At 39.6% G+C, this 24,009-nt stretch overlaps 1 protein-coding gene across 1 annotated transcript; it reads right to left on the bottom strand.

Annotated features, from left to right (window-relative positions):
- Window positions 1-3,986: 3,986 nt before the first annotated feature.
- LOC123253571 (ATP synthase mitochondrial F1 complex assembly factor 2-like) lies at window positions 3,987-23,411 on the bottom strand. The gene is made up of 7 exons (XM_044682741.1): window positions 23,137-23,411; window positions 9,473-9,517; window positions 9,109-9,254; window positions 7,462-7,559; window positions 6,419-6,499; window positions 5,785-5,897; window positions 3,987-4,180 (listed from the first exon to the last, which is right to left on the bottom strand). The coding sequence occupies exons 1-7, from the start codon at window positions 23,285-23,287 to the stop codon at window positions 3,996-3,998; spliced, it is 819 nt and encodes a 272-aa protein (XP_044538676.1). The 5' UTR covers window positions 23,288-23,411; the 3' UTR covers window positions 3,987-3,995.
- Window positions 23,412-24,009: the final 598 nt, after the last annotated feature.

Below are 24,009 nucleotides of genomic sequence, written 5' to 3' on the forward strand. Positions count from 1 at the left end.
GAAGGAAGGAAGGAAGGAAGGAAGGAAGGAAGGAAGGAAGGAAGGAATTTTCAGAAGTGCCCTTTTATGGATGTGGCACTTGAATTGTGCCTTAGAGATGAAAAAAGGGGGCTGTTCATTGGCTCTTCATTCAATGATGAGCCGGGGTTAGAAGTAATAGATGGATGGAGCATACATAGCATGTAGTGTCAAATGAGGCCAGGTTAAGGATTGTTTCTGATCCTGCTGACAAAAGTTGCTAAAATTTTTTGAACAAGGAATTTACAATAGTCAAGACTTGTACATTAATGAAATTAATCTGAAGCTGTGTGAAGCATGAATGGAAGAAAGGAAAAAATTCTAGTAGGCAAATTAGTTTAGAAACTGTTTTAACAGTCTAGAGGAAAGGTGAGAGTGATGAAAGCCTGGACTTGTGTAAGTGGGGTGGTGGTAGGAGCTGAGAGGTGGAGATAGGCACAAGAGATAGATGGAGGCAGAATGGACAGAATCTGGCAATAGGTTAAATATGGGGGAAGTCAGTCAAAGAAACTTTGGAATTTCAGCTTTGGGTGACTGGGAGGTTGGTGGTTCAACTGGGAGGTTCACCAGAAACTGGGAAATCAGAAGGCAGGACAGATGATGCGTTTGAATTGAGTTGGCGTGAGCTGGAAATGTCGGACTAGAATTCAAGGGAATAAGAACAGGGCGACCAAGTCCTTGCAAGCAGTTCTTAATCACTCTCTTTTTTGGTCTGGCCCCTGTGATTTCTTTGATGGAGAAAATTCCTTCATCACTGTGGATGAGCAGCTATTCTGTAACTTATGTCACAGGGCTGCCTGCAACAGCAGTATCAGAACTCAAAGAGAAAGGAGATCCTGGGGGGTGGGGATGGATATTGACTTAGAAAACCACAGATCAACACATTTGATTACATTACATTAAAAAAAAAACCTCTTACCTTCCAACTTAGAATTGATAGTAAGGATCAGTTTCAAGGTAGAAGAGCTGAAAGGGCTAGGCAATGGGGATGAACTGACTTGCCCAGGATCATACAGTTAGTGGCTGAGGTCATATTTGAACCCAGGTCCTCCCGACTCCAGGTCTGGCTCTATCCACTGTGCTACATAGCACTCCTCCAATTACATTTTAACCTTGCCCCCATATAAATCTGACACCTCTAGCCTGGGGTCCTGAAAGGTTAAGGGTCTCACCCAGGGCCAGAAAGTCAGTAAGTTAAAAGTGGGCTTTATCAATTCTACACCATTTAAAATAGATTAAAGGTCGCTACTTAGAAATTGAATTTGCACCTCTTGTTAGTAAATGATCTTCATAAAGAATGTAAAACTAAGCTTCAGCCTGGCATATTTTGAAAACCTAAAGTTGTGTTCTAGTATCATTTACATTCTGAGATTTAAGTTTACAGAGGTTGACACCTTTCTACTAAACACTGATGGAAAATGAAAAAGTTCCAATGTCCAGCCCTGAACCTAGCAGTAATTTCATGGCTACAGAGAAGTCTCAGGTGAAATCACTCCCTTTACCAGTGCAGGTCAGCACCTTCTCTGCAATGAACAGTCTTCAAGAGTTGTTGCCTTAGGGGCAGCTAGGTGTCTCAGTGGATTGAGAGTCAGGCCCAGAGATGGGAGGTCCTGGGTTCAAATCTAGCCTCAAACACTTCCCAGCCATGTGACCCTGGGCAAGTCACTTGACCCCCATTGTCTAGCCCTTACTGCTCTTCTGCCTTGGAACTAATATAAAGTATTGATCTAAGACAGAAGGTAAGGGTTTAAAAAAAATGAGTTGTTGCCTTGAGTGGATGTGCCGAACTGGCTGCCCTAAGTCAGAACCGGATTTAAAATGGAAAATAACAGCAACAACAAATACAATACAGAACTTTGTTGTTCAGTTGTTTCAGTCGTGTCTGACTCTGTGATCCCATTTGGGGCTTGCTATTTCCAGCTCAAAGGTGAAAAGGAAGTACATCCTAGGCATGAAGGCCTGGATATGCAAAGGCTAGAGAATGAGAGAGGGAATGTCATGGCTGCAGAATAGTGACAAAGCCAGTTTGACGGGACCACAGGGGAAACGAAGTCATGAAAAATCATGTGGGAAAGGGAGCTCAGAATCAGGTCAGGAAGGCTTTATTGCTAAACAGAGGAGTTTGTAGTTGACCTCAGAGGTAAGAGGGTTTGACTCATGCTGGCAGGCAGATGGAAGGGATGGCCTACAGCTGGGAGACCTGTAAGTACAGACTAGCAAGAGATGATGGGCCTGAGTGAGGCTGGTGGCTATATGAACAAGGAAAGGGATGGATACTAAAGGTATTGTGGAAGAAATGGCAAGAATTAGCATAGAGAAGTTGTATGAGTTGGTTGGTTAAATTCATTTATGGAGTGTCACTAATGATAGCTAACATTTAAGTAGGGGCCACTATGTGCCAGGGACTGTGGAAATAACTTTACAATGATTATCGCAACAATCCTGGGAAGGAGGCTCTATTATGACTCTCCTTTTACTGATGAGGAAACAGAGGCAGGCAGAGGCTAATAATTTGCCTGGGGTCCCACTACTAGTAAGGATCTGAGGTGGGTTTTGGACTGAATCCAGTTCTGCCTCTAGGTCCAGTGCTTAATCCCTTGCACTACCCAAGCTGCCTGTAAAAATGTTTGAGTTGGGGCAGCTGGGTGGCTTAGTGGATTGAGAGCCAGAGCCAAAGATTGGAGGTTCTGGGTTCAAATCTGGACTCAGACACTTCCTAGCTATGTGACTCTGGGCAAGTATTGGTCCTAAGACAGAAGGTAAGGGTTAAAAAAAATAATTAAAATAAATAAAATAGCTGGGTGATGGGTCATGCTAATGTCCAACTCTCCTCTTCATCATCTCAAAAACAATACAATATATATCAAGCATAAGAACAATACCTACAAAAAAGGGGAAAGGAAAACTCAAAACTCCCACAGGAAAACCAGTAGTAACTAAATAAGTGAAAAACCAAAAAAGATCTTCTAAAATAGTAATGAAGTACTATGGGATAAAAGAATAAAAGGGGATAATGCTGCAAAGAACTACAATGGACAATGGAATCTTAAGAAGGGATATTAGAACAATTATGAGAACCCTAATATTGACTGAGAAGCCTAAGGAGAAATAATGAAATTAGAGCTTTTTAAGATTTTGAAAAGAATTGATGGTTTAGAACAGAAGGCAGAGACTATTAATAAATGGTAGACATTTTTAAAAAGGGAATGGCAAAGACAGAATGCAAAAATACAAAGATATAACAATAAATATTAGAGGAAAGTCAAAAGGCAGAAAAATTAGGAAAAAAAATTGGAGGAGCAGTGAGGTTGCTAAGTGGTTTAGAGCACCAAGCCTAGAGATGGGAGGTCTTGGGTTCAAATCTGACCTCAGATGCTTCCCAACTGTGTGACTAGACAAGTCACTTAACCCCAATTGCCTAGCCCTTGCCACTGTTTTGCCTTGGAACCAATACTTAGTATTACTTCTAAGACAGAAGGTAAGGGTTTCAAAAACAAAAGAAAATAAATAAAATTCCATATGAAATACATAGGCTAAAGTAACAAGTTCTAAAGACAGAACTCAGAAAGATAATTTGAACACCTGGTCTCCCAGAAAACTCCAATGAAAAAAAGCATACCACACTAAAGGAATACACAAAAGAAAATTTCTTAGAAGTATTAGAAACAGCAAACAGATCAATAGAATCCACAGGATACCAGAGAGACACACACCAAGTAAGTTTAATTGGGCAAGTTCACATATGAAAATGGTATTAGAAATCAGGAAGATGACTTTTCCTCCACCCTCAAAAAGACCAGTGTAGTTTAGGTCTAGTCCCACAGGTTCAGGAAGCCTACAGGCTCCTGGTCATCCCTGGAACAGAGAATACATGACAGTAGGATGGGTTTTAGGTCTGCTCCAAGATGGACATAAGTACTCAGTCTGATATAAGCTTTGGATGGCAGCCATATATCTCTACCATGGGGTCTGAGGTCTTATGGTAGTTTCAGAACTGAACAGAGGATTATTTCTATCCAAGTGGAAAGATTTACAAGTCTGCATACCTGGTATTCTTCTTCCAGGCGAGACAATAGGACTGCCTTTTCCACTGTCAGGTGCCTGTCAATCAACCCCATGGACAAAATTAAGGACTTCAACTGGGTGACCACAAATTCTATACCTGGTGAATAAAACAGAAATATATATTCCAAAGCCAAAGCCATCATAGTGATAATACTCCTGTACCCATGCCCCCAGTTCAGGATACTTATAAATAAATCTGGAAAGGAGAAAAGAAGAATCTGTCCATTAGACAAAGTGGAGGAGGATGCTTCAAAAAAGATGACTAACAGGAAGAAATATTGTTTTTATCAAATAACTATTATTATCATCAAAAGCATTTTCTGAGTTCTGTTGTAAAGCTGTGTAGGTTCCCCAAGATTTAGACCTTCTGGAAAGAGGCAGGGTTTGTTTTGGCAAGGATGAAACTGCTTACAGTGTGGGCCTCTACCCACCCAGGCCACAGGCACAGCGATATTACGAGATCATCCTCTAATTTAGGAAAAAGTCCCAGCCTCCTGTATTCTACTCTGACCAGAAGGCTAGAATCTTCCAACTCTTCTATCCACTCTTCTGTACTATCAATTCTTCATGAGTTGCATGTAGATTAAACATGAAAATCATGTAAATCCAGTTATTTGAGCTCATATCATTGACTGCACTGATAAAGCCAATCTATTTATCTTCACATGTACAATCCTATTTTGATCTAAGGCTTCTTTTTTTTTTTTTAACCTTCATTTTCTGACTTAGTAACAACTCTGAGACAGAAGAGGGAAGCTCTAGGCAATTGGGGTTAAATGACTTGCTCAGGGTCATATAGCTAGAAGTATCTGAGGTCAGATTTGAATTCAGGTCTCCCAAGTCCAGGCCACCTCGCTTCTCCTTGAAGTTTCTTTTTAAAGCTGTCACACCTTATAAGAAAGAAAACTAGCCACATTCAGAGGAAGAACTGTGGGAGGAGAAACACAGAAGAAAAACAACTGCTTGAACACATGGGCTGATGGGGATATTATTGGGGGTGTAGACACTAAACAATAACTTTAGTCCAACTATCAATAATATGGAATGAGGTCTTGATCAATGATACATGTAAAACCCAGTGGAATTGTGTGTTGGCTAAGGGGGGTTTGGGGGATGGGGGAGAGGGAAAGAACATGAAACATGTAACTAGGAAAAAAATATTCAAAATAAAAAAAAAATAATTTCAAAAAAAATAAAGCAGTCACACTAGCTCTGGACTCTTCTCCAGTAAAACTGCTCAATTCCTTTCTTTCCCCCAAGGAAGGAATGTTTTCAAACTCATCTGTATGCATAGCACACACATCTGGGGACTTGGGTTGTCATTACAACTGTCCCACTGATTACCTTGGGCAAATGACTTGACCTTTTGGAGTTTCTATTCCCTCTTCATAGAACCTCTATGATATAGTGGCGAGAACCCCTCAAATCAGACAACCAGGGCTGGAATACTACTAGCTTTGCTCTTTACCTGTGTGACTAATCACATTGCCTCTCTGGGCCCTAGTTTTTTCATCTGTGAAATAAGGATTTTGGATCAGATAATCTTAAATGTTCCTTCCAGTTCTAAACGCCATGATGGTATGAATGCTACTGACGCAAGCACTGTAAAATGTTATAATGAAAGGAAAGGTATCTGGGAAAACCTTAAAACCTTACAACAATACCTTCCCTTCTTAACTTCAGAAATAATATCTTCATTACCTTGTAAGGCCCACATGTTATAAGATGCCAGATGACTGATGAAAATATCTTTAGTCTTGGCTGGGATATCAGGTCCCATGATATTTGTAGAAGATCCAAGCTTAACGTCATATCTGCAATGGCATAAATTAAACTTTAGAATGTATGCTTTGGTGACAGGATGACATAATGCTCAGCCAAACTGCCTGGAGGCTACTCTTGAGTCTTCCAAGAATATACTCATTCCCTGCTTTATTCAGCCAACTAGGTAATTTAACAGAGGGAGATTTAGGGGGAGCAGTTACAGTTAACATGGGGTTGTAGAAGACTACTAGGAGCTTCTTTAACTAATTTTCCCTTCCCCAAAGCCAAATGCATTGGAGAAGCCAAGGATTTCCTCTGAACAAAAAGCACAATCTGGACAATGAAGTAGCATAGTTATTTGCGATTATCTCAAACCACAATTAATTTACTATGACAGTAATACATAACATAGAACTTATCAAAGCCTTCAATAACCTTTTCCCACCACGGTTGCCATAGTTTGCACTGTAAACACTGACTGGTTCCCATGGAAGTTTCGAAGACAGTAACAGAAGGAGAAGCAAAGGGCAGGAGATTAAAGAGGTGAACCCATGAGGATTTTGCCTCTTACCTTTTTTCTGCCCATTCTATAATTGGATCCCACTCATTCTTTTGAAGTTCCACTAAGGTCTCAGGTTCCTCCACCCTATAGCTAATTGATTGCAAAAAACAAACAAATTTTATTAACAAAAATTTTAATTTTTCTATTTACTATTAGCAATCTAAAAAAATACAAATGACAACCAAAAAATGCCTTTTTTTTCCTCTCTAAAGTATTTCAACCATCTCTTGGGAGGTAGTCCTCTATATGAATCAGTCTTTATTATCTCAACTATCTCCCACCTCAGATGCTAGTAATGAAGGCAGTTAAAGGATTCAGAGCACTCATTTGGTATTTGTACAGTAAAAACCTCTCATCATTACCATAAACAAGCCTCAAGTTAATAATTGAAGTTGTTTCCAATTAATTCCTTTATCCACTCAATCTACCCAAGTTTATTCTTAGTGACTAAGAAAGTTTTCACTTTTGGGGGCATAATATTTAAAGGCTGATCTGTTAAATAAAAAGAATAATATTAACTTGCATATTCATACAACTTTTGGTCATTTATAAAGTCTCTCATAATCTGTGAAATAGAAGGTACAAGTATTATCGTATCCAATTTTAGAGATGAGAAAACTGATGCTGAGAGAGGTTAAGAGATTGCCCCAACATCACAGAATTGGCAAGTGGTAAAACTGAGTCAGTCTCAGACCTCTGATTGCCAAGGGAGTGCGCTGTCCAAAGGCATACAGATGCTGGAGGTGGGAATACAAGGAAAAGATGGAAGTAGCCTTTGGGCTCGAGAAGCTTAGTTTCTACTGGGGGGGATACAAGGCAGATTCTGTAGTACAGAACAAAGTAAACTGAGGGCAAATGCTAAAAATACAAACTTATCCACTGGGTATTTGTTCTATGAATTCAACAGACCCTTGATCATCACTGCTTATTTGACTCCAATTAAAAGAAAAAACCTTCATAACAAAATAACTCATAACTCCTTAGGCAAGTGCTGTGGGACAACCTAAAGCTCACCGTCATTACAATGTGAATTTAGTCCAAGTGTCTGTTACCAGATCGTGTCTGTGTCCAGAAACTTCATAGAAGCTTGGATAAGCTGATCTTTGTTTCGCTGAGATGGGTTGTCTAAAGATGTGTTACACAGTGTGGTCTGAATCAAAAGGCAGAGAGAGCAGCTATTATAGTTCAATGGCCCTGGTGTAAAAGTACTTCTCCTTTCACAAAGTCATTATTGTCCAAGAAGAGAGGCCAAATGTAAGAGACTGATGTTACTCCATATTGGCAAGAGTTTGGGGTTCCAAAGTAAGTCCCCCTGATATGACTTACTATTACTAAATACCATGACAGCAGATACTAATCCAGCATCCAAAAGTAATCCAAAGAGACTAAAATCATGATTTTAAAAAAATACTTGATTAATTAAAAAAAACCAACAACCCCCCCAATAATTTGTATTTTCTCCCACTCATAATCATCCCTAAAATTCAATGAGGTATTGACCTCCTATTATGATGACAAGTCAATGTAGATCGGATTCATGACAAAAAAGGCTAGCCACTGCCATAGAAGGAACAGATGGAGTCCAAATGCAGATTCAAACATGCCATTCTTTATTTCCTCCCCAAGTTTTTCCCTAGCATACACAATATGTGTTTTGTTTTACGACATAATAAATATGAAAATTAGTATTATGTGACAATACATGCACAACCTATATCATATTAACCGCCTTCTTGGGGAGGGGGAGGAAGAGAGGGAGAGAGAGAATATGGATTGCAAAAGGTCAGACAATATTAAAAATTGTAGTGGCATATTTAAAAAACATCAAATAAAAGGAGATACGTCACCTTGGGAAGGGAAGGAAGGAGAGACAGAGAATCACTAAGACTTTGTGAAGACTGTTAAGATATTTTCTAGGAAATAAAGGCATTAACAACAACAAACTATTTTAAGTTCCTTGAGGGCAACTAATGTATGTTTAATGCCTCTTTTTTATTCACTCACGATGCTGGACACATAGCAGGTACTTAGTATTTACTGGTTTCCAAGCTAATGGAAAGTAGAAGCATAGGGGGCAGCTGGGTGGATTGAGGGCCAGGCCTAGAGATGGAAGGTCCTGGGTTCAAATCTGGCCTCAGACATTTCCTAGCTGTGTTAACCTGGACAAGCCACTTAACTTCCATTGTCTAGCCCTTACCACTCTTCTGTCTTAGAACCAATACATAGTATTGATTCTAAGGTAGAAGATAAGGGTTTAAAAAAAAAAAGAAAAAGAGAAAGTAGTAGCAAAGCTATTTCTTCATAGTTAGATGATTATATTTTGTTTAAAATACTAATATTAAAAGAAGTCTGAATGCTTATCAACTGGAAGGCAGCCAGGAGTGTGTGGAATGACCAGGGCAAATTGACTTGAGGCTTAGTTTAAAAACTGGTCAAGGCAGGGGCCAGCTAATTACCACAATGGATAGAGCACCAGACCTGGGCTCAAATCTGACCTCAAACACTTCCTAGCTATGTGACCCTGGGCAAGTCACTCAACCTGATTACTTAGTGCTTTGGTAGTATTGAGTCTAAGACAAAAGGTATGGGTTTTAAAAAGAAGTTGGTCAAGGAGGATTGATAAGTGAATAATCTAACAAGACAAATTAAGTGTGACTGTTGTCATCTTTCCCCTCTCTGCTTCACTTTTAACTTCTCACCAAATGCATCGTATAGAACTTGATGGTGTCTTGCTGAGAATCCCACTCAGTGGCCACGGCAACAGCCAGTGCTTCGCTGGGAACAGTGAAAAGCTTGGCATTGGGAGTCTTTAGCTTCCTGTGGTCCAGGTTTATCTCATATCCACCTTGAAAGATCAAAATTTAAAACTCTTAGGAATTATTAAGTAAAAGCAAATGACCAATCTTATTCACTTGAACTGACACAAAGTTTAAAGATAATGGTAGATTCTGCTTATTGAAAAACTGTAATGCTAGGAAGGATAACCTGTTAACTGGGCTGATTATAAACAAAATAATTTCAAATCACATATTAGAAGGGCAGAAAGAGCTTGCAGATACTCACTTTCACCTTGTGTAATGCTGACATTCTGATAAAACTTCTTTCTTTCTATGAAAAAGAATTCAAAAAATAAGTTTAAAATATTGTTAAGATTGCTTATGGAAGGGCAGCTAGGTGACTTAAGGTATAGAGAGACAGACCTCCTGGGTTCAAATCTGGCCTCAGACACCTACTAGTTGTGTTACCTGGGTAAGTCACTTACTCCCCTCCCTGTAATTACCCTAGCCCTTTCTACTCTTCTGTCTTAGAGCCAATAGACAATATTGATTCTAAGATGGAAGGTAAGGATTTAAAAAATAAAATAAGATAAAAATATTATCTATGGGTGTTCTGAAGAGGCTCCTTACAGGAATATTATTATATGCATTTTACAGAGATACTATGTACACTGGCACACAGCCACTTCCTGGCTGTGTGTCCATGGGCAAGTCACTTAACTCCAACTGCCTGGCCTTACCACTTTTCTGCCTTGAAACCAATACTTAGTATCAATTCTAAAATGGAATGTGAGGCTAAAAGAAAAAAATAGCTTATAGAGCAACAGAGCCAATTACCAATACTCTGATTAACACTAATGTAGTAATAGATTTTATTTTTTTAATTTACATTCAAGTAGTTGATAATGGTTGTAATGGTTGACTGTACATTTAATAATCATGAAGAAGCAACATATACTGGTTTTGTAAGGTGCCAATCAGGCCCTGGGTCTGATCACACATTATCATGTATATAATGTTCTTAATGATTTATCTAATAGAAAGCATAAATTTCATTCTCTTGCCGCCACCACATCACCTTTTATCCAAATACAAAGACAGTATCTGAATGTGACAAGGATATATATTCTCTTTTATAAATGCACATGCTAGACAGTAAGTAGAGATCCCAGGTGCATTTTCTATTTCTCGCTATCCAATTAATTAACCTAATTAACTTTAGCTTTCTTGTATACTCAACAGGAACTACAAAACTCTCCTTCAAGAGGGAAAAATCTGTGTCCTGTGCTTCCTTTTGAAAATGATTTGAATAAAAAGTCTAGCATGGAAATACTCATACCACGTATTACCCTGGAGGAAGTTGAAAATGACAGCTCATAATAATTCGCAGACTTTCATAACTAATAAGGAAAAATAAGTAGGTGGAATCTTGAGATCTACCAGCCTACCATCACAAAACATCTAGCCGATGTAAAACAGAAAAAGAAGTCAATTATTTAGATTTAAGAGTATTTGGGGTCGCTGATATTTGCCTGTTGAAATAATGATACAATATTTGAAAATAAAGGAGAATAAGTAAATAGTTTATATTTAAGCTTCTTCATTAATAATCAAGATTATGTTAAAAATTAATTAAGACTGGCTATGGAAAAAATTCAAAGAACCAGAGGAGGGAAGAGAATTTATGGCATCACGGTCTTATTACAGGCCAAAGGAAGTACTGAGGGAAAAGCACTGAATCTGGCATCTTGAAATCTGGGCTTGGACCCAGCTTTGCCACTTACACTAGCTGTGTGACATTGGACAAGTCACTTAACCTCATCTTCAGTGTCTTCATCTGGATAAAGAGACAATAATACTTGAGTTATCTTCCTCAGAGACACTCTAAGGAAAGTTCTTTGTAAAGTGTTATATAAATGTGAGCTGATGGGGGGGGCTCAGTGGATTGAGAGCCAGGCCAAGAGATGAGAGGTCCTGGGTTCAAATCTGGCCTCAGACACTTCCTAGCTGTGTGGCCTTGGGCAAATCACTTAGTCCCTATTGCCTAGCCCTCACTGCTCTTCTGCCTTGGAATCAATACATAGTATTGATGAAGGTAAGGGTTTTAAAAAAAAATATGAGCTGATGATAATTTTGCCACAGTTTTCATGTATTCCACATTAATATTTAATAGCTTGTATTTATGCAGCTAGGTGGTGTAGTGGATACAGTCAGGAAGACTCATCCTCATGAGTTGAAATCTAGACTCAGATGCTTTCTAGTTGTGTGACCTTAAGCAAGTCACTTCACCCTGTTGGGCTCAGTTTCCTTATCTATAAAATGAGCAGGATAAGGAAATGGGAAATCATTTCAGGATACTTGCCAAGAAAACCCCAAATGGGGTCATGAAAAGTCAGACACAATTGGAAACAAGTGAATAAGAACAAAACCAAGAGTAACATTGTGCTTTAAAATTATAAAACACTGTTCTCCCATCACCTCTGAGGTAGTACAAGGATTGTGATCCCTGACTTAAAGATGGGGAAATGAGATCCAGAGAGGGAAATGACTTGCCCTGGGTCACACGGCTGGTAATGTCAGAACTTGGATTTGAACCCATTTCCTTAGACACAAAGTTTTTTGAAAACGTTGTGTTTTTAAATACTTCCTTAAGTATTTAAAAACCCAAGTATTTGTCATTTAAAAAAACCTGATATTTTTCTTCTTCATTGCTGTAATTTCCTGATGATTCTTGCATATATATATATACCATTGCCCAGTGGTATCAAATTAAAATGAAAACAGGACCCCCTCATCCATAAAGGCTCCCTAACAGGCCACATAACGACTTTGAAAATTACTGTGTTCTCTTATATTTTTATTTTGTTAAATAATTCTCAATTACATTTTGATCTGGTTCCTCTGCCCTGCTGGCCTTTTTAAATATATACCTCTACCAAGAGGGGGGGAGGCATGCCTCATTGTCTGTCAGGTCCTCTGAATTAAAAAGTGGTCACTAAAAAAAATGTTCACTGCATTAATCAGAGAAAATTCAAACTTTCCATATTCAATGGCCATTCATCAAGTGTCTGCTAAGCAAAATGTGTAAGTAATAACAGAGTTATCAATGACAAACTGCTTCCAAGGAGAGTTTATTCCTTATTTCCATTACTACTAAATGAGGGTTTAAAGGTATATGTGGAAATGCTTACAATACAAGGAGAAATGAGATAAGTGCAAAAGGGAGAGAAGGATGCAAAGTATGACAAGAAATCTAAGGAAAAGACAGCTTTCTTGTACTAGGTGGGGGTCAAGATTGTACCAGCATGAGGACCGAAATTTTTCTTTTTTGTTAATAATCACAAGCACCTTTTGAGAAGGTGCCTGGCATAATGGAGAGAGGGACCAGCTTTGTAGTCTCAAAGACCTAAGTTCTCCCTCTGACCCTGCTGTGTGACTATGGGCACTCTCTGTGCCCCTCGCCTGCTCTTTTAAGTTACAGATAAATTATTGAGCTGCATTAGTGGAGGGAGCTTTCACACATGGAGTCCCTTATCCTAATGAAAACATACGCAAGCAATCCCCAGTAGGACCAGTTGCCCAAAAGCCAGTTCTTTTGAAATCATTTGCCTTGATCTTATTATATTCAGTGATTTGCTTCTACATTAGCTTAGGAGGCCAAACAAGTGTGACAGAACCCTGAGGATTCTCCATGTACCCAATCACAAAAAAGTTAAACATGGCCCTGGAATGAGGCCCTGTCCCCATTTACTTACTATATCAACCAAAGAAATGGAACACTAAACTTATATATCGTTAAATTGAATCTGATGGCCAAATACTCCAAATGACAAGAGATAGGAATGAAATTGAACAACTAAATTAGAAAAAACAAAAATGGTCCATTAGAAGAAAAGCAGTTCAAGAGGAACACATTTTGTACCAATCCCTGAACTGTGCTAATACCATCCAGACAAAAAAGAAACAAAAACCAGTTAACTACTAGTAGCAAGTCCTTGGGGGGAGCAAGTGAATTGAGAGCAGGCCTAGAGATGGGAGATCCTGAGTTCAAATCTGACCACAGACACTTCCTAGCTGTGTGACTCTGGGCAAGTCACTTAACCCCCATTGCCTAGACCTTACCACTCATCTGCTTTGTAACTGATACACAGTATTGATTCCAAGGTGGAAGGTAAGGGCTTAAAAAAAGAAAAGAAAAGAAAAAAGAAGCATGGGGAATTAATAATGAGCAAGACATCCTATTGCCATGAACTAGCTTTAAGGATATGAAGATATTCTATCTCTTCTGTGTGGTACTGGTAGGCCTTCTATACTATACAGTTTCTAATTCTTATCTTTGCATCTTCCTAAAGAAGAGGAAAACTGCAAAGGATTGAGAGGCACAGCAACTAAAACGATGAGCTATATGAGGGTCATAAATCTAGAGCCAGAAGGGTAAAAGAGGAACTTCAGGCCAACTGCCTCATTTTATAGATGAGGAACCTAAGGCCCATTAGCCCTAAGGCTAATGTAAGCAATAGACAATGGAGAGGGGATTCAAACTCTGATCCTTTTGACACCTAAACCAGGACTCCTCCTACAGGATTACACTGTCTACTGGGACAGAAGATGGATCAGCTAAAAGTTTCAAGGGAAGTGGTTTTTTTTTTTTGTTGTTGTTGTTTTTTTTAATTCAGGAGACTTGTATACGTTTGTAGAGTCATGGAATTAGCAACAGTAGATAGGGAGTGACAGGAGTATGAGTAAAGCTAAAATTTTAATAAAAGGTAGTGCCAGTCTCTAATAGAGAAATGGCCAAAAAGATAAAAAACAGTTTGCAAGTACCAAGTACAAGCTTGTTGTAAGAAAAAAATAATAGAAATGCACATTTAAAGAAGTCCGGAATCAGGAAGACTCATTTTCCTGAGTTCAAATTCAGCCTCAGAATTTACTAGCTGTGTGACCTTGGGCAAATCACTTAACCTTGTTTGCCTCAGTTTCCTCACCTTTAAAATGAGCTGGGAAAGGAAATGGCAAACCACTCTGCTATCTTTGCCAAGAAAACCCCAAGTGGAGGGGGCAGCTGGGTAGCTCAGTGGATTGAGAGTCAGATCTAGAGGCAGGAGGTCCTAGGTTCAAATCTGGCCTCAGACACTTCCCAGCTGTGTGACCCTGGGCAAGTCACTTGACCCCCATTGCCTACCCTTTTTTTCTGCCTTGTTGGCTCCAAGAAGGAAGGTCTGGGTTTAAAAAAAAGAAAACCCCAAGTGGAGTCACGACGAGTTGGACATGACAGAAATGAATGAACAAAAGCAAAAAAAAGATCTCACCTAGCAAACTGGCAGAGATGGTTAAAGATGGAAATGGTCTTTTGGACTGTTGGAATGGCTGCACACTAAAGGCAGGGATGCCAAGGCACTGTTGGTTGATCTGTGAATGGCCTGACCATTTTGGAAAACAATTTGCAGATAAAGTGACTACAATGTCCATGCTATTGGTAGATATATACCCTACCCAAGGATATCCCAGTACCAATGTATTCATAATAGCTATTCATTTGGTAGTAGAAAATTAGAAATAAAATGGAAGGAGAAGACTATGAGTAGTAATGGATAAACAAACTGTGGTACATGAAATATTCTGGAATCCTGAGAAATGCAAATGCAAGGAATCCAGACAAATGTTGAAGACTTGTAGAGACTAATACAGAGTGAAATAAGGAGAACCTGGAAAACAACAGTGGTAACTACCATGATAATGTAAATGAAAAGAACAAAAATTGAAATTGAACACAATTATGATGATTAATCTTGGCCCCAGAGAAGAGATGAAGCAATGCTCTTTCCTCCTTTTGAGAGGAGGGGTTTCTGTGGATGTGAAATGTTTCATTTACTGTCTGTCATGGCTGATGTGTCCCTTGGTATTGTTTAACTGGCTTTTTTCTTTTTCATTACAAGGGGAAGGCTCAGTAGGTGATGGAACAGTAAGAGGTATGTATATTCCAAATGACTGTGAGGTCAAAGTAAAAGGCATTAAAAAACTTTTTTTTTTTTTTAATCCTTACCTTCCATCTTAGAATCAATACTGTGTATGGGTTCCAAGGCAGAAGAGCAATAAGCACTAAGCCATGAGGATTAAGTGATTTGCCAGGGTCACACAGCTAAGAAGCGTCTGAGGCCATATTTGAACCTAGGTCCTCCTATCTCTAGGCCTGAATCCTAATCCACTGAGCCACATAGCTGCCCCTAGAATTTTTTTTTAAAGGTAAAATTGTTTATTAACATGGGAAACTATGGGGCCAAACTTAACGAGGTTCACCCTCCATGAGAAAGAAGGGTTGCTATGAATAAAAACTAATTCCTATTCTTTAAGGAAAAAAAAAAGCAAAGGGAAAAAGTTAAGTTGCAGTCAGAGCATTTGGGGACATATCTTAACTGTAAGAATATTTAAAGGTGATTTCTCCTGGAACATGTTACTGAGGGTAACAGAATCTCACTTCTAGAAGTCACTTCAAAATATGAGAGTGGTTCAGGAATTGTTTACCTTGACACAGGGTCTAAACCAGGTGTCCTCAAATGATCCATTAGTCATTCCATAAATAATAGAGGCCTAGTAAATACCTAAAATTGTGCTAGGCACATACTGTGGGGGATGTGCAGGCAGTACAGTTAATTCCTGTCTTCTCTGGAGGTCAGATTTCCTTTAGTCCAAAAGTCAGAGCACAAAAACTATACAATTTTACTCAGAAGATAGGACCATGGCTCTTGTGTAACACCTATTTATTCTTTTTTTTTTTTTTTTTTGGTATTTATTAGCATTCAGTTTGAAATTTTTAGTTCCAAATTATTTCCTATCCTCTGGCCCCTCCCCCACCCATTCAAGGAGACCAGCAATATGATAGCCACAATACATGTGAAATCATGCAAAAGATTCCCATATTAGCCATGTTGAAAAACAAAAAACCCCAAGAAAACTAAAGTAAAAAAAAGAAATCAGAACTCATCAGTTTAAGTCTAATTCTAATATTCATTCCTTTCTAGGATCCAAGAAGTTAAAAGCTGCCAGCATAAAATGTCTGCCTGTGTCCACTAAGCCGTATGTGCCCTGTGAATTGTCATGGGAAAAGGCAGTGTTATGAAGCTGTACATGAATAGCAGAGAAATTATAGCTGAAAGACTGGGAAAAGAAGCCAGAATGTCTTAATACTACACATATATAAAATACAAATAAATATGTTAATATACATAATGATGAAGTTGAATTATCAAGAAAAGGTATGATCTATTTAAGAAAACAGGCTCGCAAATAATATATTTTGAAATGATTTCTACTTAAAACAGTTAAAACAAAGTTCTGATACACTTCATGAGATAAGTTTAGCTATTGTCTGGAAAATTTATACATTTGGAAAAGTACATTCCCTTCATGATGAAGGATAGATGAGGTGCAACTGTATAAAGCACAATTCCTTTCCATCAGGGAGTTTGGAATCTTGTTGGAAAGACAAGACAGACACATGAAACAATTCGAGTATTGGAGTATCCATGGAAACATCATCTTTGAACATGAAGGAAGCTAGTTACCAAAGTGGGTCACACCACTTCTCAGGGAAACAGCTTTCTATTATAGGCATTTTATGAGTTTGCATCTTCTCCCCTCCATCAGAAGAAAAATTCTCTTTCGCCCCTTTCACGGTCGCCAAATGTAAGAGGGAGATTTTTTTCGTAAAAAATCTCCCTCTTACATATTGGAAATTAATTTTTCAGACTCTATATCCTAGGAACCACAACTCCCACAATACTCCTTGAATATAGTAGACTCCATCACTTTATCTTTTAAAACAGCTCCATCTGCTGTGACTTTGCATCCAAGTTTATTTGTCCATAGGCAGTGAGTGCTTTTGAGGTAAAGAAAGCCAAATGTGACTGTGGCATAACTGTCACCATTTAACCAAATGTTTCTCTGACTTAAAACACTGCAGGGCACATCAGATTTTACTTTATCTTAGTCCTGTTCATCTTCCCCTTACAATCTTTTGGTTTCTTTTCCATTCCCCCTGCTAGATCACCATTGAGGCCCTTAACTTCTCTTGGGATCATTATCATATTCCCCTTAATGGTATCCCTCTGATTAAAATGTAATGTGGGGCAGCTGGGTGGCTCAGTGGATTGAGAGCCAGGCCTAGAGACAGGAGGTCCTAGGTTCAAATGTGGCCTCAGACCCTTCCTAGCTGTGTGACCCTGGGCAAGTCACTTTACCCCCATTGCCTAGCCCTTACCACTCTTCTGCCTTGGAGCCAATACACAGACAGAAGGTAAGGGCTTAAAAAAATAAAATAAAATGTAATAGGGAAATATTTAACAAAATAAAAACATAATAAATTATAGGTAACAAAACACTTTAAAACTAAGTAAATATTTTTCTGGCAGCCACCATTTCTATTTATTTGAGTTTGACTAATTTATACTGCCAGATTAAAGCTCCTAAACCACCACTTTCATCACATTATAACTCTCCTGGCTTTGGAAAAAAAAAGTTTTTTCCCCCCTCCAAACTCTCCCTTGACCTAGTACTCAACATTATGGTCCCAGGCTATCTTTTAAACTACTCCCCTATAGGATCACTCTGTCCCTGTCACACTGGTCATGGTCTCCCATGCCTTTTTTCATGCTGTTATTTAATTCTTCTCCTCCAAATCTTACTGATCCAGCAAAGCCTCAAAAAAGCTTTTTCAATGCAGAGAATACTTTCCCTTTTTTAAAATCATAGCACTAATTGTCTATACCTTTTATTTGGCAAATAATGCCTTCTGGCATTTCTTGCATTGGTATTTGACCTTTTCATGTTTATGCCTCATTTTTTCCAAATGACTTACATAGTCCTAAAGAAGAGGCCAGAGACTATATTATTTTATATATTATATTATAGCCCCAAATGCAACCTAGCAAAGAAAATAGGGGCATCCTGTAGATACTAGGAAGTTTTTTGATTTGATGTTAGTGAATGCAATTTAGAATGACTAGATGTAGTTTATTTATTTATCTTTAAAACCATTACCATTACCTTCCATCTTAAGAATCAATACTGTTTATTAGTTCCAAGGCAGAAGACTGGTAAAAGCTAGTCATGGAGGGTTAAATGCCACATTTGAACCCAGAATTTCTTATGTCTAGGTTGAGTCACCTAGCTGCCCACCTAGGTAGTGTTTAAAATAACACAATAACTATTTAGAATAACTTCAAAGCACATTAAATTATTCCTCAGGACACTTTTGAAACACCATGTTGGATAACTATAGTGGCTGACCAAATCCTTAAAGGAGAATGTTACCCTGACCCTCCTATCTCTATTGCCTTGCTTCCAGTCTCTCAGCTTTCCAAACTTCTAACAAAATAATTTCCCCCAAAGCATAGATCTCTAACTGCCTTACTTTTCTTGCTCAAAAGTCTTCACAGCCAATAGTTTAAAATGTATATTCTTAAGTTGGTCAATCAAACTTTCTACAATCTGGCTTCCACTTCTAACTTTTCAACTTTATTTCAGTTTGTTCTCCTCCATGAACATTTTGGTCCACCCAAAGTGTACTACTGGTATTGTAGATGGAAGTTATCCCATCTAACTCATTTTATAGATAAGAAATCTGGGGCCTGTAAAAAATAAAACAAATATATAATAACTTTAAAATTATTATGGTTTTGTAAGATATATTAGTAATCTCAAGAAAATAAAGTCACGTGCCATGCTAGCTTAGGCTGTTCAAATAGCTCGAAACAGCCTGCGGTTCCCTGCCACCACCATGCCACAATGGGAAGGAAAGAGAAAAGGCCCCAGCCAGGCAAGACCTCACAATATCCCCCTGTCTACGTCAGCTCCTAACAATAGGAAGCCAGTGGGCTCATGGGAAATGTAGTTCAAAGACTCCCAAAATTCCACTAATATAGGCCCATAGAGTAGAAGGACTTGTCTACAGTTGTAGAAGTGCTAAGTGGCAGACTCAGGGTCTCAGAGTGCAAATTCAGCACCCTTGCCACAAAAGCAGACTGCTGATCCCCAATCCTGACAGTCTGTCTTCTGCTTCTGAAGGTGACACACCATATATTTGCAATGCATTTCCTCCTCCTCCTCTTCAAGTCTCTGATTCACTGTCTTCTTTCAAAGCTAGGCTCAGGTACCAACTCTTCTAAGAAGCCACCTTTGCTTCTCCTAGACTGACTAAATGATCAACAAACATTTTAAAAGCCAGAATTTATACTAGGCACCATGGTGGAAATATAAAAATAAGTTAAGTTTCTGCCTTCAAAGTTATATTCCACTGGAGGAACAATATGTACACAGATGAACAATGCTGCAAATCTCAGGGAAGTTTTTTTTTAATAGCTTTAAAGCGCACCAAGACTTTTGGGACACTTTGGACAAAATAAAAACATGCTGATTGATGGGAGGAGACTAACAACCAGAGAAACCAAGAAAGGTCTTTTGAAGGAGGTAGCCCTTGAGCTAAGCCTTGAAAAAAGCCAGAAATTTTAAGAGGCTGAGGTAAGGAAGGAGAATGTTCAGGGGACGGGGGTGAGGAATCCTGGGCAAAAAAGGAATACTGTGGTTAGGAAACTATAAGCAGGTTAATTTGACCAGAGAAAATAGAGCAAATGAGGGCTAGCATTGCCAGTAAAATTCTATTAGCCAAGAAATATAGGTTGGAGACAACTTGTGAAGGGCTTTAAATGCCAAAAAGAGGAGGGGTCTGTATTTTTGTTATGCTTGCTAACTCAGTTTACCATGTACTATATTGTGTGCTATATTTGCCCAGTACAAACTCCTCTATGGCAGAGATTTTCCTTTTTTATATTTGTAGCCTTGGTGTCTAGCATATAGTAGGTGTTGATTTATGATCTGTTTTGTCATTTACAAATAAAGATCACCTTTATCCATGTCCTTCCAACATCTTTCCTTTGGAGGAAAGACAAAAACAAAGTATTAGTTGGCTTTTTTCTTGTTTTTTAAACCTTACCTTCTATCTTAGAACTAATACTAAGTATCTGTTCTAAGGCAGAAGAGTAGTAAGTATTAGGCAATTGGGGTTAAGTAACTTGCCCAGAATCACACAGTAAGGAAGTGCCTGAGGCTAAATTTGAACCCAGGATCTCCTATCTCCAGGCCAGGCTCTCTATCCATTGAGCCACCTTACTGCCCACTAAAAGAATGCTTTTACTCCTCTTGATCTCCATACTTTGGGCCCTTTATTTTTTCTTTTTAAAAAGAAAACTCTTACCTTTTGTCTTAGAATCGATACTAAGTATCAGTTCCAAGGCAGAAAAGCAGTAAGGATCAGGTAATTGGGGTTAAATGACTCACTCTGGATTATACAGTTTGTAATTAAGGTCAAATTTGAACCCAGGACCTCCTCTCTCTAGGTTTAGGCTATCTACTGAGCCACCTAGCTGCCCCTGCAATTTGTTTTGAGTTCTTCCAGACTTACTGCATAGAACCCCTGTATGTGAAACTCTTAAACCACCTTGGATGGATGACAGGGCAAGTGAGTTGGCCCAACAGAAGGTGTAGGGCATTCCTGAAGGAGAGCCAGGAGGCATCATCACAAACCATTTGGGTCAGTTACCATCTTGACTATCCTTTGGAATTGTAATGGCTTTCAATCGACTGTCAAATGGTTCAACACTAGAAATTGGCATGATTTTGTCAGTAGAAATGGCATTAAAGAAGAGTCAGCACCACCTACTTTGCTACTGCATCCTAAAGGGGACCTTTACATTTGACTTGCAGCTGAAACCTTCCATATGAAGTTTCCCCAGAACAATGTTAGCTCCTCCAATGGCTTACTTTTCAATTTTTTTATATCCACAATGCTTTGCATATAATAAGTGCTTAATAACAAATGAACTTCGTTCATTCATTCCAGATGACCTTCCTCATGATGACTTTCCACAATGAGTAAATTTCCCAAGTTACATCATTTGATGAAAACTCAGAATGACTCAACCTATCTTCTAGGTAATGACAGGTCACATATCATTACCCACATTAAGAAAAAGGTAATCTAGTACTGGCAACTAATCTAGCCAGGCCATCTCCCTTTCTCTTTGTCCCACCCTAACCCTGCAGTACAGAGGAATCATAAATTTCAAATTAGAGAAGGAATTCTGCTTTCCTCTATACTAGTGGTCTCCAAAGGAGCATTTGTAAGACCCAGAAAATGTATGGGACAATCCACTGGGGAGAGCAGTGTAGAACCGACCCATCAGAAGATGGGTCACATCTACCCCTTGCCTTGATATCCAATCATAAGGCATGTCTCAAACAACCCCACCCACCCCCTTCAACCATTATTGCCCAATACTCCCCCACTTTGCCCTCAGCTCCAAAACTTCTCCCCTTTTACTACATCATTCATTATAAGCAATCACAGTAGGTGTGCAAATGAATCTCCCACAACCTCCAGTCTCTAGCATATGTGTACCCATATTCTTCCCCTTAGATTACCTCATGATGGTTTGGTGCTTCTTGGCTGGCTCTACACTCTATCGCCCAGGGTTTCATTTCAGGAAACTGAAATATTGAAATTCATCTGGCTAGCCACATGGCTCAAATTAACTAAATATTTCATTCACATGGATTTTTTAAAAAGTTAATCACTACTACTGACTCACTCCAGGTGGTCATTGGGAAAGCAATAGTTTATCTATTTGATGTGATTGGGAAGTAGAGAAAATCTGTTGTACCACATAAGCTTCACTGGTTATCTAGTAATAGCCAGTGATAACCAATTGTTAAACTTACATATGAGTTTTACATTTTCTTTACTAAAAACTAAAAGTGACATTTTCTGCTACTACAAATGGCTACCATGCTATACTTAGCAGTCATTTAGGAAGAAAATAAACTAACTTAAACCTGTCCTTTTGATGTAAAGGTGATGTCTGAATAAGTGAGTTTCTGCTTTTTGAAAGAACGAATGTATGGGAACTCTTTGAAAATGGATGCTTAGAAATATTTCTATGTGATTTTTTTGGCTATAAATGGTGTATCATTTATAAGCTCTCATATCTTCAAAAGTAAAAAAATACCTTTCTAACCTATTTAAAAATCTTCCAAATGAAAAGTTTCAGGAGATTTTGAACCCCATTTGTCAAAAATATTAAAATGAAACACCTACAAATTTTAATTTGCTATACAGATTTACTAGCCAAAGTTGAAAACAAACTATCTTAGCATATCATGGATAGGACTGAAAAGTGACTAACTTATATATAATTAAAAAAATGCATTTTTCCCATTTGGATTTTTGTAAATTTTTTAATATAAGTTTATCATTAAAAGCTAATATTGAAATTAATTGAAGCTGGCACCATGTACAGTAACATATGTAATTAATCTATTACATATAATTTAGAATATGCATATATACACCTATATGCAGTGTCCCAAAAGTGGTTTTAAGTTCTAATAGCTTAAATTGCATACATGCATACGTGTATATTATATACCTCTATATTTACATCTATCCATACCTGTCTAATATACCTACACCCACACATACTGATCTGTATATGTAGATCTATACCTACAAATACCTATATTTAGACACTTATAGATGTGGATTTAGATATACAGCTCTATATATGGAGATATATAAGTAGATCTTTACATAGATATAGATACTGATAGCTATATACTCACATATATTAGGGCTGCGGGCTTAAAATGTTTTTCTTGAAAGGGGTGACTCCCGCTCTACACTACTACCCCAGAGACCAGGTCCCGTCCTCAGGGTTAAGCCCTTCACAACTGATCGCAGATCGCGGGAAGCCCTGCCAAATCTCAGTTTCTCTGCCTGAGGAAGGCATATTCATTCATCCCGGTTGCCCTCTCCAGCCCATCCAAACTACGTGTGGCCCAGGCCCCGCCGAAGGCGGGGGTAGCCAGACAGCCAGGGCCGCGGCTCTAGTCTGAGCTCACCTGCGGGGGGTGCATAAGACCGGCGGAGGAGAGAGAGTCCCGGGGCCGGCCCGGCCTGGTCCCCCGATCCGACAGGGGCGGCAGAGACAAGGCAGGGACGGCGTGGGAAGCTCCCGCCACTGGCTCCGAGCCGAAAGCAGCTTCGCCACATCGCACCCTTGGGTGGGGAGAGGGATCAATCGAGGAAAGGGGCCCAGGGAGTGGAAGTGACTGCCCACAACCTCTACCGGTTAGGGCGGCTGCACAGGACCTGCCTGCCGACTTCTCCCACAGGATGGTAAGTTCAATTTCCCCTGGGCGCCGCCATCTGACCCCTAGCCACTCCTGGCTCGTCACCTAACCTTCGCACCCTCCCAGCCAATCAGCGTCAAGAAGGCGATCCGCCTCTAGGAAAAGACTACATATCCCAGTGGGCCTTTGACTTCTCGACACGTGTGGCTTACGCCGACCAATAGGGAAAAGTAGCGACTAAACCTGCTCCCGCCCCCTCACCGAGTCGGAGCCAATTGGCCTGAATTAGTATATATCTGTGTGTATGTGTGTAAGTATGTGTGTGGGTGGGGGTTGTGTGTGTTTCTGTGCGCGTGCGCGTGTTAGTGTGTAGGTAGGGGCAGGGAGGGGGGGCAACCTGCGAGGGGAAGGCCCTGTTCTCTAGTCCTCCGGCACCCGTCGGCGGCTGGAGTAGCTAGTCGGCCAATAGCGGGGTGGGCGTCCCTCTCCTCCCTCCCTCCCCTCCCCTCCCCGCTTTCGTCCCGCGCGCCTGCGCGCGCCCGGCCCCCTCGGTCAGCCCGCCCTCCTCCGGCTCCCGCGCGGCGGCCGCGGCGGCTTCTCCCCCCTCCCCGGCTTTCCCTTCCCCCCTCCTCTCCCTTCCCC

The sequence above is a fragment of the Gracilinanus agilis genome, chromosome X (assembly GCF_016433145.1).
Source record: "Gracilinanus agilis isolate LMUSP501 chromosome X, AgileGrace, whole genome shotgun sequence".
In the NCBI taxonomy this organism is placed as follows: domain Eukaryota; kingdom Metazoa; phylum Chordata; class Mammalia; order Didelphimorphia; family Didelphidae; genus Gracilinanus; species Gracilinanus agilis.

What these genes read in the sequence shown, in the direction of transcription:
- LOC123253571 (XM_044682741.1), bottom strand. Translation starts at nt 23,287, where the DNA reads ATGTGGCGAAGCTGCTTTCGGCTCGGAGCCAGTGGCGGGAGCTTCCCA. An exon ending in AGTTCTATACGATGCATTTG is followed by an intron (nt 7,560 to 9,108) that starts GTGAGAAGTTAA and finishes CTTTTGATTCAG; the next exon opens with ACCACACTGTGTAACACATC. An exon ending in ATAGAATGGGCAGAAAAAAG is followed by an intron (nt 5,898 to 6,418) that starts GTAAGAGGCAAA and finishes ATGCCATTGCAG; the next exon opens with ATATGACGTTAAGCTTGGAT.